The following is a 14,395-nucleotide window of genomic DNA, read 5'->3' as shown; positions in this document are numbered from 1 at the left end:
TAATGATCGCTGTTGACTGAGAATATCTCTCAAACTCTCTGATTTTAGGGAGCTCATTATTACCAGTGCTTACAATGTTATGCATCGCAGCCACCTCAGTCAATATAATTGCTTTACTTTACTTACTTTACTACTTACTTTACTGCTATTCTTGCTGTTAACAGGATTTATTCTGTATTTATTGACTGTGTAAAAGTCAATTTTATTAATAGATTAATACAATTCTAAGTGGAAACATTTAATTTATTGCTGTTGGTTACATACAGTTGAAAAAAAAACGTTCACAAACTTAATTGGGACAATTCCTTTAATTAACTCAGTTTATTGACTTCTGCCACTTATGTTTTGCAAGGTGACTTTTATTTTCAGTAGAAATGCAACCATCCTGCTTTCTGGGCAGTGAGTCATGGTATTATTTTCTCTTTTGATCAAGAAGAGGCTGCCTGCTTTGGGCAGGGATGCTACTAATTGTGGGCCTTGTGTTATTCTGAAGGTCACGTGTGCCCACCTCCTTCTTAGAAAAAACCCTCACAGTGGAAGAAGATCACTCGCTCCTAAACCAAATGAGGCTGTTTAATGAGAGTGTATTTTAATTGGTTGAGATTTAAGGCTTGTACACTGCGAATATTAAAGTCACACATTCAAATTAGTTTCAGGCCCCAAAAACAAACCTCTGTTGTTACATATTTTGGGGAATATTTCAGGAAGAAGTGGCTTCAAATTGTTCTCTAGTGTGAATGTGACTGCAGGGTGGAAACATCTGTGCATTGTCAGGTGGGGTCAGCTACAATTCACCGGCAATTCTTGCGACACTAGGCATAAGAGAAATGAAAAATGGACTGTGTACATACATACATGTAGGTTGGAATCACAGTACTGCTGGTGTTCTAATGTTCACCAGAAGGTGACGCTAGAGTTAAAAACATGCCAGACTTTTTTTTAAATAAATCTCTACCACTTTTATACTATAATACACATTGTAATGTTTTCTTAACCACATACAGTGACAGTAAAATAAATGTAAACAGGGCAAGCAGATTTATGTAGGAGACAACTTTATCGAACAAGGTTGGCTAAGCACTAGTGTGTTAAAACTGCAGATAATATGGCATACGTTTTCTGACTGATGCATAGTGAACAGCTGATTTGGTGCAAACCATGTAGCCAATCACAAAGAATCTGCTGTGCAAGCAGAACCTTTGGAAGGTGAGAAAGTTGAGGTTGTGTTTGAGGACCTATGACCTAGTACAGACAGACTTAGATCGGAGGATATTTTTTTAATTTTACAATAAACTTAAAGTGGAAGTGTCAAGAAGGATATATTTGTCTCATGGCCTCAACTTTCTGTGGCATCTCTTGAATGAATAACCATTTTTTGTCACAAAATGCAGCTGTTGCATAACCAAATAGCGTGATTTAGTGACATTTTGTGTTTTTATGGCTGTTTTCTTCCCCCCAAAATATGTTACCAAAATCCATTCTTAACATATATTTTATGACAGTAATGTCTTTAGTAATGTTCTTTCTTGTGGGCATGACTGTGACGTATTGACGGACACAGATTTTAGATCAAATGCATGATGTGGCTGAGCCCTTGGTTCAAGGTTGGTTTACTCCCTCATTGTGGTTGTCACCCCCTGTCATCCACTTTCCTTTTTTACACTGCATATATTCAGGTGCTTATTATGGCTTGAGAAACATTTTCATTTCTATATGGTATACTCTATTACTTTATTATGGTCAGAAGAGAGGGAAGCTCGCAATGCATTTATCTTAAATTGATGAGTGCTGAAAGGAAACAGTGCTCTGACCATGATGCATCCATCCTACTATAGACAATTTCTCTCATTTAGAGTTGGAAGACCTCAATAATGACCTCTGCACTGCTATAAAACAAAGTATTAAAGCAACTTAAATATTCGAAATGTTTCTAAGTTCAATTTTAATACGTCTTTATGCTATCACCTGATTAGGGTCCTTGTTCTTTGTAAATTTAAATTGCCTATTGGTCAAATGCAGTTATCAGCAGCTTCCATTGTCATCCATTTGTGTTCTATTCAAAATGTTACCAGTCTATTAGTTTGTATATGTGTATGAACCCAACTCTGGGGGTTGGGGTATTAACAAAAGTGCCGGTATGATATCAGATGAGTACTCTTGTGACTACAAGGGATCAATGTGCAGGCTTTGTGTAGGGGAAAACAAACAAACTTTAAATCAGAAAAGATGAGTGGGGCCATGGCCTGCAGAAATTGAATCCTCTGTAGATTGTGTTTTTTGGCACAGTTCTGTGTCTGCCTGCAAAGCCCATTGACCTGTGCAGCAAAAGTTCTAGAGAATGTGTAAAGTCACGTACATAAATGACACTTGAGCTCATGGCTCAGTCTTACCTTGGTGTTTACAAGGCTGCAAAGAGGCTTATAGGTGGCAATGTTGCCTGCCGGGTTTGCTCAGGAAATGTTAGGAGAGTCAAGGGGCACACAACAAACCTGAAGATAAGTCAATGGGAATACTTTTGGGAACCATTAGGGTGGATTAGCGTTCACCAATTATTTGCTGTCTAGACATTTTCATCTTCATTTTTTCTGCCGTGCACATGAGCTCGGCGTAAAAAAATAATCTTTATTAGTTACTTTATTTCCTCAAATAATGGCTTCCCTTTTAATGCCACATTTTTAAATCTGTTCCCCGAATCCTCTTTATTTTAGGTTAATTACTCTCTCAAACACTGAAAAATATTATTTTATATGGGGTTAAGATAGCTAGTATTTTTTGTGCATTTTCAAATTCTAGGAGAGCTTCAGTATGCGCCTTCCCATTTGGTACCAACATGTATTGGTGGAACCAATTTGTTGAATAGTTGACACTTTCACTTCGCTACGCCCCATGATAGTTGATAGAAACATGGATGCACCCCAATCTGTCCATTGGGAGTTGTCCTTGCTCAAGGGCATATCAGCAGTAGTCAGGATGCAGACTGGTGTGACATTATCTATTTGCTAGTCTCTGTAAAACTAAACATTTTTATCAAGTCAGAATTGTTTACACATCTCTTTTTGGCAAATTTGAGCAAGTGCACATAAACCATGTGGAGGGCTAATTTTCTAGTTTGACTGGAAAGAAACAAATGTTTTAGAAACTTCACACACATTAAGTGGTACAGTTTGATCACCAGGCAAGGGCATGTTGTGCAAAATGTACATAAATTTAAAGGCATCGTTCTGCCTTGTTACTGTCTGGAGAATGTTATAATTAACTTGATATTCTCCAAGGACTTTTGTAGAAATCCAAGTAGCTTGCAAGTATTTTGCATGTGTGGGGTGTCAGATGATATGCAATCATTCTTTTAAAAGGTGACTTTCCAAAACACATAAACACACACTCAGATGGAATTACCACTTTTATTGTTTTGTCCTCCGTCCGGCGTCGACAGCAACAGATATATTTAATGAGGGCTTTTGGCAGGGAATAAAAGTAAAGTGTCAGTAAGAGTGTTTACTTTTCAGTTCAAGATTTATGGAGCTCACTTAAAGTAAATCATTTAGTTGCTGTTTTCACAGTCCCTTGTGTAGTTTGTGTGATGCACCTATTATTTTCACATTCGCAAATGGATATAAAGAAATGCTTACAAGTATTAGAATGAACTAAGATCAAATAAGTTCAACTATCAACTGTTTATCTGCTTCTCCGAACGTCTGAACATTGGGTAAATAATTTCTGTCTCTATTTATGTCTTTGTCCAGTCTCCTACCAAGTGAAGCAGGGGACATGCGAGGTTGTGGCTGTTCATCGCTGCTGTAATAAGAATAAAATCGAAGAGCGTTCCCAAACTGTCAAGTGTTCCTGTTTCCCTGGGCAAGTTGCCGGCACCACCAGAGCCAGACCCTCGTGTGTGGAAGGTACAGAAAATCAAATCAGTTCAAACCATTAGTGTATGTGCAGGCAGACCCTAAAGTGGTGGCCAGCCTAATGTAAACCAAACATCTGGGAACGAAAAACATTCTAAGTGTGTCGGAAAAGTTCGAAAAAGCCTCGTGTTGCAAAAGACAATGACCAGCTTTTCCCTTGGTAGTAATTCAACTCTATTCAAGTGCATTTTTTTCATGCTTTGCCACCCATTTCATGCACACTGGAAGCCCCACAACACAAAACCAGTCACATGCTCAGTTGTATGAGTTATCCACCCTGAACTATCTCGCCTCTACTTAGAAAGGAAGATATTTCAGCATAGTTACACCAGTTATGCAGAAAATATGAGTATAGCAAAACATAAAGATAGATGGATGTATTTATTTTGCAACTTATCCTATTATAAAACTTAATGCTATGACAAAATAACACCACACAAAACAACACAAACTTAGCTAGTTCATTTCATGCAATTTTCACTGAATAAAGAACTGGATTTGTTGTTTAACCTCTTTGATGAGATCCTAAATAGGAGCAATGCATTGATAATGATGAAACCAGGCAACCGTAGCAGCAATGATTTGTTTTTTTAATGGAAGCTCAGATAAATAAGGGGTTTTAGGGTGTTAATTTAACAAAGTTTAGTAAAAGGACAGGAAGGACACAGATAAGACACGCAAATGTATACAAAAAGGGGCTGGATGAGTAAAAGTCTCTGTGATGAATGAATTTTAGCTGAAGATGGATGTTGGATGTTAATCACTGATTTGGAATTTTCTGCATTCATCATTCTGAGTTTTGCAATTGATTCAGAATAACCTCTAAATCTTACTGCCTCGCACTTCCAAATACAATCGTCAGCCACACTCATTTTGCGAGTCAGGCTTGGCCTCGGAGTTAGCAGTTCCAAACGATCCGACCTCAGACACACACCCGAGGAAGTATGCCAGCACCTCTCTCACACGCCTTTGCTGATGGAGAGAGACAAACTTCCCTCTGTTGCCATCCAGTGCAGAATGGCCGTGGTGTAAATGGACTTGCATTATTAATGCAGCTGAAAGAGGAGCAAATGCAGGTCCTATTACCGGCTGTAGGCTTGCAAAGCTTATTAGATACTGTGAGCTATTTTTTTTCCAAATGATCTCGATTCTTTTTCCCCCCTAGAAATAAAAAAAGCTGTTTACTTTACAATAAAATCAGTGATAGTTGTTGTATGTGGGAAGTGCTCTAAAAATATAAATAATATACAATTAAATAAATACATAAATATTCAAAGTACACATAATAATAATTAGATGGCTTTGTTTGTATTAGAGTCAAGATGTAATATAATATTAGTATACCTTTTTAGGTAAAGCACCATAATGAGGAGCTTAAGCAGATGCTCAAATGACCTGTGTGAATTCTCCCAGCCGATCATAAAAGACAGTTTTGAATGGGATCAAATTAATTATAATTACATTCGTGGCATGTGTTATTATATGCAACATAATGATTGAAAGCCTAAAGGGAGAATAGTATAAATGTATCAATTTTCACTACTTCAATTAGTGCTATATAAAGCATATAATTACAGTATTACATCCACTGATTGTGGAACAAATCCTAAAAACATGAAGTCTTAGTTCACTAGCTACAATGCTACTGAGTTGAGTTACCACATTTTATTTCAGTACAACTGGTATAGGGTACATTAAATTAAATTTAGAATAAAGTTAATGCAACGGCATTATGACCAATGATTTCTCATCAAATCGCCTTCTTTAGCAATTGTACTCCCATTACACAGCAATCACTGTTCACATTAACACCTGTGGACAACTGATAGATATATATGTTTTTATATTTTCGAGTTTCAAAATCATGGTCACAGTCTTTGACTACAGTATGTTTTCTGATGTCGGGAGTTCAAATACTCACTGTGCAGGGGCAGCTGTAGAAAGTAAACAGCATAAATAGTATTTATATGTAGCGAGCGTTACTGTTTAACATGTTTTGTGTTTTTACTGGTTTAGAGAAGATGAAGTACTTCATTGCTGGAAGTCAGCTTTCTGTTGTACTATTTGCTCTATTTCAGGTCATATTTTGGTCACAATGCTTGTCTTTCCTCCTAGGAGTACCTAGGTATGCCTTAATAATCTATTTCTTGTCGAGTTTTATTCCACACTTGTGCGTTCTTGCAATGCACACATGGTTCCTCCGTTAGTAAATCATATTAGAAAGAACATAAGATCTAATTCCAAGCACCTAGATAGGGTCACTATGCAGTCCAGTTATAGTGCCTGAGGGTTTTGTGCAGACTCTACCTTTGGCTGCTTGTCTTGTATACCCCAACTGTACATGTGCAAAAGTGCACCATGTTACTTAGAATAGCAATGACCTGATATCAAGGTTCCATGACTGATCCTCCCTCCCTCGCCACATGCAATCTCATCTACTCAATCAACTACATGCACATAACAGCGTGTTTTTGCTTTTTGGTGAGTCTTTTGTAAAGTATTAATAGACCAACAGTAGGGGAAAACCATACTTGAGGGCACATTACTGTGTTATGCCTTTACACATCTCCTCATCCAAATGTGGGATATCCACTCATTCAATTCATTTTTTAATTAAAACAAAACAATTCTATTATACTCTCTCTCTCGTGATAATAAGGGTTACAGGTCATTGAAGTCTCATTAAACGCGTAAAATAAATGAATGCCATGACATATTTCATTTTTCATGTTATTGTTTGAAGCAAGGGCAAATTGTCTGATCCTTAAACACGTATTCATGCTCGGTTGAATAATTATTCACTTTTAATCATTCACATCAAACACTTCATGCTGAAATAATGGAAGCTTGTTTTTACTGGGGCAGCACATGGATGAGTGGATTGCACATTTGTGTTTTAAAACTGCTGTTAAGTGCCCTGGAGTTTTCATTTTACCACTTGGTCATCTTACCTATTCTCATCTGAGATGGGCTCTTACTCACCTGGACAAATGGAAGAATGAATGCTTTTACTGATGTGCATGAATCGATTTTAAAGAAGACGTGAATGCACTCCTTACTTTGTCCACATGATGTCACAAACATTACAAACAAAATGCAAGCAGAAACGCTGCAAGAAAGAACTGTTTGGAAATCGTACAGACTTTGCTGTTCGTTCACATGCAAAATGAAAAAAATTGAATTACTTTTTGATTGACATGTTGTCATCAGTAGGGCGGGTAAGCACATAGCTTTTGGTAACCTCACAGCCCAACATGTCTAAGATCCTCATTGAGTGCAATTTGAAGATGTCTGTAGGCTTCCTAAGGAATGACTGCACACATTGTTGTACTTCCACAAAATTACCTTCAACTAAAGTTGTTGTTTCCTTCACTGAAAAACTCACAAATCGGTGATGGTATATTTCAATGATCTGCCACGAAGAGGTGGGACTGTTTAATTGGCAAACAAAAAAAAAAAGTAGGTTGCAGAAAAAAAGACGGTTATAAATTTAAAAAATCCATTCCGAATATTTTCCATAGGAAAAATAAAGCAAAACAAAGCATAAAAAATATACTTGCAAAACACTTAACAAAATATTTAAATTGAAGATAACATTGCCCACATGATTACTCTAGTTGATCTTTAACCTGGCTCGCCAAACCGCTATTTTGTCATTAATATGTCATACTCTATAGATCAAAATCCAATATTTACAGTTAGAATAACATTTTTCACTCTAATTGTCTTTTGGCAAGTGGGTATGTCCGTGGGCAAGTGTTTATATTCAGACCTGTCGTGACTCGTGGCTACTATTGAGGGAGTGTGTAGGAAGCAAAATGTGGGCATAATATGATGTTTGCTTGTTTTCAAAATGGCTTGACTTACAAATATGATTATAACTAAACCACAAACCACCCAGATGACAAACTTCAACCAAGTCACTCATTCATTTTGACCATATGCATGAAACTGACCATTAAAATCCACTAGAAGCCATTATATAAAAAATGGATGTATTTCATTCAGATTCAGTCACCAATGTAGAATGAAATGGAAAATAAAAACAAATGGAAATTTTAGTTAGTGTCCTCAATAAAGATAACACCAAAGTGAGTGACCTTTTGATTCCATCCCTGGCATCCTAAAAATGAAAATGTTACTTAGTGTTTACTTGGTGAATGTTATGCTGTGTAACTTATGCTGTCATGGTACACTTGCCTGATTTTTAGCGCAGGCAGAATAGGTTCAGTAAACTCAGTAAAGGTGTGAATGTGAGTGTGGATGGTCATCTGTCATATAAGTGACTACTTACCAGTGCAGCATATAGTCTGCCTTTAGGCAGAAGTCAGTTGTGACCCTACACAATCTAGAAATAGATAAACATTATGCTGCACTACAGGGAATAATAAAGCTGAAAACCTACTGGACTGTAGCGTGTCATGTAGGCACGCTAGGCACTGCTGGGTAATTAAAAAATAAGTACAAGTATACATATTAATCCGAATTCACTTGTATCATCTTCACATAAATATAGATTGAAAGAAAAGAAATATTTGTGTCAGGGACACACAAAACAAAAGCACTACCAGTAATCTGTTTTTTAAAAAATTGTAGAATCTCATTTTATCTCATTTTCTGAACCGGTTTATCCTCAGGGTCGCGGGGGGTGCTGGAGCCTATCCCAGCTGACTCCTGGCCAGAGGCGGGGGACACCCTGAATCGGTGGCCAGCCGATCGCACGACACAAGGAGACGGACAACCATGCACACTCACACCCATACCTAGGGGCAATTTAGAGTGTCCAACCAGCCTACCATGCATGTTTTGGAATGTGGGAGGAAACCGGAGTATCCGGAGGAAACCCATGCAGGCCCGGGGAGAACATGCAAACTCCACACAGGTGAATCGAACTCCACACAGGTGAATCGACCTGGATTTGAACCCAGGACCCTAGACCTGTGAGGCGGACAGGCTAACCACTCCCGCCCCCGGCCCGCCTTTGTAGAATCTACTGGTCCAATTTGATAGTAATCATCTGACACCTTATTCTCCACATTCCCTGTTAATTCCCTGAGGTAAAGAGCTCAGAATTAACTGCTACACACACTACCCTTCTAATCTCTTTGCCATCGATCTGGCAAGTCCACTGTCTGATCTAATCATGACATCACAGACCAAGCGCTGAAGCCTGTTTGCTTTTGGACTTGACAGCCAGCTTTTGGCATGTCAGGCTGGCCGCGCCCACCCATTATACTCCAGCATGGAATAAGTTGCAAGGAAGTACATAATAGGGCTCACAGACCATTAGCTCTAAATAACACTCAATGCACTATTATCAGGACCATAATGGAGACATTAACAAGCATTATACAGCCATTGGTTTTTAGAACCGTTAACTGCCTCTAAGATCATGCATCATAACAGCCTGTTAAACGTCACTCTTTGTAAAAGCTATGACTATAAAGGCATGTGACTTCATGTGGCTTTTTTTGTTGTCTATTTCCATCATTGCAAGTTTGTGCCCGCACTGTACAACAGCTTTGAAAGCAACCTTCTTTATTTTCAGTTTAACACTACATTCCTGGATAGCCATCTTCTAAAGGAATTGTTTAGCCGCAATGTTTGTCTTCTTAATTTCCTTTGTCACCCATTTTCCACTAAAAATGTTTTTGGTGAGCAAACTAATAAGCCGATTTGCCTCCCCCAATTTTTTTCAAAATAGAAATAATTATTTCTACATAAAACTGCCGCTTCACCACAATAAAGCATAGTTGCAGGGGCACTACAAGTATCGATGCGGTAGAGCGTTTTCATTTTGACGTCAAACAAGTAGAAAAGGAAATGAAATTTTCTAAATAAAAATATATTAAAACAATTCCCCTTTTAAAGATCCTGTCAGACAAAGAGAGGAAGGCATATGAGCATTAAGTGTGAATTAAGCTTGTCTCGGTCTCAGTTCTGATCAAGTTGGCCTCTGCTTGGTTAAAATGTATTTTTTTGTATTTAATTTTCTGTATTGCATGCATTATACTTCCAGCAGCAAGATGAATGTTTGTAACGACAATTTAGCCAGAAAAAGTGATAATAGTCTTTCATCAGTGTATTGTAAAAATGTGAAAACAACACAGCTGCTGTTGATAAAATTGGAATAACAAATAAATAAGTAGCAACCTTTCAAAAGACAAGAAGCATGATATGCCCCAGCTTCCTATCATTTAGACTAAAATCAATAGATAATAGATGGATTTACTGTAAAGTTAAGCAAATGTTTGATCAAAATGATGAATGTTATTGTGCTGATATTGTTGTGTTAGATCATCAAAACTAACCCAACCTGATCCTATGTTATTGAATTTCATAATATCCATTCTCTTACTTCCTGTGTTCTTGCCTGAATTTGTCAATCTCTGCTTTTTCAGCCTCCATTGTCATTCAGAAATGGTGGTGCCAGATGCAGCCATGCATGGACGGAGAAGAATGTAAGGTCTTACCTGACTTGACTGGCTGGTCCTGCAGTACTGGCAATAAAGTCAAAACCACTAAGGTGAGACCCTGTGTTGACATTTTATCAGTCATGCAACAATCTTCCTGTCACTCTTATTTTTATGTACATCAGTTCAAGAAAGGAACTGTGTGGAAAGTAACGTGTATTGAACACCATGTTGCTGAACAATGTAATAATAGCTACAGAATCACCCAAAAAAATCTGCATTAAAGGATAGCATGATAGTGTTTGATAGTGTAGTGGTTGACTCACACCACTTCCCTACGGGCAGTGTTGGCTCTGTTCCCCCTGATGGGCTTTGTGGGTTCAGTCATTGTAATTCTTTACATTTGCTAAGCATAGTAATTCTAGACTGGACAAGTACTAGTAGAGCTCAAGTTGACCGAAAAAAAGATACATAAATGGGGTAGATCATGGCTTAAGTGGATGAAAAGAGTATACACAGTGGCTGGTCGATATAATACAATTAAGTCCGTAATAAGTCAACAATGTTGATGGAAAAAAACGATGTTATCAAACTAGATAGTCACTGTTGTCCTCACAAGTTTACTTGCTAATCTTCCTCCGCTCTTTCTTTTAACATTTTTTGCACAATGCCATCTATAACTACAATACTTTTGTGTAAAGACCTATTCACAAGGGAAGCAACTTTACATTACCCCTAAATGTTCTTCCAAAAATATCCTTCCTAAATATATCAGAATGACCCTTTCAGCTTGAAGGAGCTGAGATCGGCTTCAATCTTGAACCAAATTGATTTTTTTCCTGCCCAGAGTAATAACTGAATTAATGTAAACAATTTCCAATTAAAAGACCTGCACATTATTGCAAATGAGGGCTAAACATGTTTAAAAGGGGAAAAAAGGCAAACCAACTTTCAAGCTGTGGAGACAAGTGCAATTTAAACACTTATGCGAAACATCATTATCTGTTCTACTTTACAACACAACACTTATCAAGTTATTTTTGGTCAGGATGGAGAAGACCACTGCACACTCCAATCCACCAGCACTTTGAGGTCTTAATAAAGATTGAGCTGCCGGGTCCTACTTGGCCGTTTATAAGCTGCCGACGTGTGGAAGTTAATTTGCGTCAGCGGCATCTCGGTTGTGAGCTTATTTGAGCGTAGCAGGCAATTGAGAGCAGGTTCACTTGATTTACACAGGTGTGAAGAGAAAGTGTTGTGAAGAAAAACCGCACTGGCCTTACACAAGTAATTGCTCAAGAGATGGCATAACAGAACAACATCTGTCGCATCCATTAGAATGCATTATGACTGGCCTTCCGCAGAGGTTTAACAATTAAGGGTCATAATTAAGTTGGTAAGTGGGATAGACCAAGGAACAGAGGCTCTGCTGGGTTCCGCCAACCCAGATGCAGAAGATTTAATGACCCCGGGCCCAACAACAACTCTGGGACCAATAGGACAATTATCCTGATCCTGTTGGCACTCCCCTCCACATCTGTCGGTTTTGTCACTCCTGCCGTGTCAGTAAAGCATCAGCTGAGAGCGAAAAAGGAGCCCAAAGGCTGATTGCATCCGTGGACGTGATTTGCGTTTGCAAGGCGATTTGGAAACAGTCAACTGTTTCTTGTGAGATTCGGTGCCAGATGTCACTGACGATGGTTGCGACGAGACATCGGCTCTATGGCAACCGTTTGCAGGGCTTTGCGCTTTCGCTCTTTCTGTCTTGTTATTGTCCTGCATTTCTCCTTCCCCTTATGACCTCCCTTCGCAACCTCAACATTGCATTCACTATGATTATCAGGTTCTGTCCATATCTTTTAACTCCCACACAGAGTCGGTGTACTGTGCAAAGATGTATGGAATTTGTCTTTCCTCAGAAACACTGAAAGACTTTTTGTAATAAGAATGTGTTGCAAGATTGCACATTGTAACATAACTTTTTTATGGATCACCCATTTGTTACGTTTTATATAAATGGCCGTTGTATTGGCAGCAGATATTTTGTGAAACATTGTTATGATGATGAAGACCCTTTTTTCGTTGATCGGAAAGTATAGCCATTGTTGCAGGATTATAGTAGAGTTTAGCAGCTTTTTAATGAGCTGCTTATTTGAAAGCTGAAGTCACAAAAGGTGTGTGGGTATAATCAGCAAAAAATTGCTTTGCATTTGCAGTTCTCGCAGAACTTTCTGCATTATTTTTTTGTTGCATCGTTATTCCCAAATTAAATAGATTCATTTCCCATTCAAATTCCACACATAACCCCTTATGATTAAAACATGAAAACTAAATATTAAATCCCAGTCTGTCATCGTAAAAATGATACCATAAGCTTTGTGCACCCGTATCAGGACAGCTTTGCCTGCCCCTCTTTTTACCACCTCTCAGGCTTCATCAGGATGGATGGGGAGTGACGGTCCACGTATAATAACTAGCTTGGCTGTATGCTTCTGGTCTTGTACTGTTGAAAGAGGAGCATTTGTTTTGGTCTGATGTCAAGAACACCAGTGTCTTTGTAAATGTTTGTAGTCATCTTTGGCTCAATCTTCACTATCCTTCCTTCCAACTTTGGCAAACAAGAAGATTCCTAAAACATGATAATTCCACAGCTATGATTCTACATAGAAACAGTTGACAAATAAGAAATCCATCTCCACCTTTAGGTCAGTTTGCATTTAAGGAATATTTCTGACATTCCAAACTGGAATTTCTTCAATTTATGGAGGTCACTGCTGGAGGTCTAAAAACATATCAATTCATGCTTCCTGTTTGTGCTCTGACATGGACCATACAGGTTAGTACACATATGTATCAGTATTGGTACATTAACTATAAATTAAAACTTGTTGTGAACATGAAATGATTTGATTTGAATGATTTATGTGGGTGTTCTTAAATTGACTGCAATACATTCCTCTATGTTGCTTGACTTCAATGTTATTGAAATGCCAATTTATTTCATCACAGTACATGATGTGCAGTTCATTATTTCTTTCCAGGCTCAAACCTTCATCAAGACTGAATTAAATTGAGAGAAAGTACATTAAATTCTACAGTTATTCTGTTAGAATGTTAGTTTTATATTCGGATGGACTAGGATATTTGGTGAGTCACAGTGTTATTCATGAAGTAGGTGTGAGGAATATGTATCCATCTCTTTCAATGTTAAATAGATATTTGAGCTCTTATTGTTCTTTTCTTTTCTTTTTTAGGTCACACGATAACAAGAGAGCTGTTGAAGGAAAAGTGCAATACATCATCTGGACTAGTGACTAAAAAGAAAATGGAAAAATCTGATGTCAGCATACTATTACAAAAAAGACAAAGTAAATATCATAATCCTTACCTGTGGTAATGCGAAGACTGCAATGACAATTTCCCAGGACGATGAAGGAGAAGATTAACTCTTTAGTTTCAACTGTTGGACGTACAGATGACTGAAACCCATTCTGAAGACTGTGTAAGCATTTCAAAACGTGTTTCTAAGCAAAGCATTTGTGGACACCTGAGCATATTAAATTGTGCGTAGTGCGCCACCAGACACAATTGCAGACCTTTTGTCAACATGTAGAGCTTATATACTGGATCGAAGAGCTAGCGGCTCATAACTAGCAAATTAGATTTAAATTGCTCTTTTGGGTCCAGTCGTGACCACAAAGACTGCTTTGTGAGAGATAATTTGTAGTTCTAATTAGGAATTGCAGTGTAGAAACAGAACAATATATTAAAAATTCATGTATGATATTTGCACTAGCTGAAACCTTGGATATTTGTTTTTGTTACTCCCACATCACCCCGAAGAGATTATACAGAGTTTAAAATTCTTGTAAAACTTCTGACATTTGATGTAGTGGGAAATATAAGGTTGTCTCGTTACACATCAGAATGGTTGAAAATGACACCAATATAAACGAGTAAAATACAACTTAGGAAATAGGGACCATGCTTTATTTTCCGTTAGTTATGAATATTTGTTCAGTCAGATCTCAGCTGTCATCTTTTAAAAGGAGATTCATAAAAAGTTCAATCACA

The 14,395-nt window shown here is 37.9% G+C and overlaps 1 protein-coding gene across 5 annotated transcripts in view; it reads left to right on the top strand.

The window, feature by feature from the left end:
- The window catches only part of tafa4b (TAFA chemokine like family member 4b), a 26,954-nt gene extending 12,559 nt beyond the window's left edge, over positions 1–14,395 (top strand). For 4 of the 5 annotated variants that reach the window (XR_013300536.1, XR_013300533.1, XR_013300534.1 and 1 more), the window contains exons 4-8: positions 3,744–3,899; positions 10,310–10,434; positions 13,027–13,157; positions 13,363–13,468; positions 13,576–14,395. Coding sequence is in view for 1 of the 5 variants with exons in the window: in XM_077602210.1 (XP_077458336.1) it covers positions 3,744–3,899; positions 10,310–10,434; positions 13,576–13,587 (293 nt within the window). In the remaining 4 variants the exon portion in view is untranslated. The remainder of the gene's footprint in view (positions 1–3,743; positions 3,900–10,309; positions 10,435–13,026; positions 13,158–13,362; positions 13,469–13,575) is intronic. The other variant, XM_077602210.1, reaches the window with a different exon arrangement.

Source organism: Stigmatopora argus, chromosome 6, assembly GCF_051989625.1.
Source record: "Stigmatopora argus isolate UIUO_Sarg chromosome 6, RoL_Sarg_1.0, whole genome shotgun sequence".
Taxonomy (NCBI): domain Eukaryota; kingdom Metazoa; phylum Chordata; class Actinopteri; order Syngnathiformes; family Syngnathidae; genus Stigmatopora; species Stigmatopora argus.
This window is presented reverse-complemented; position numbering and strand designations above follow the sequence as displayed.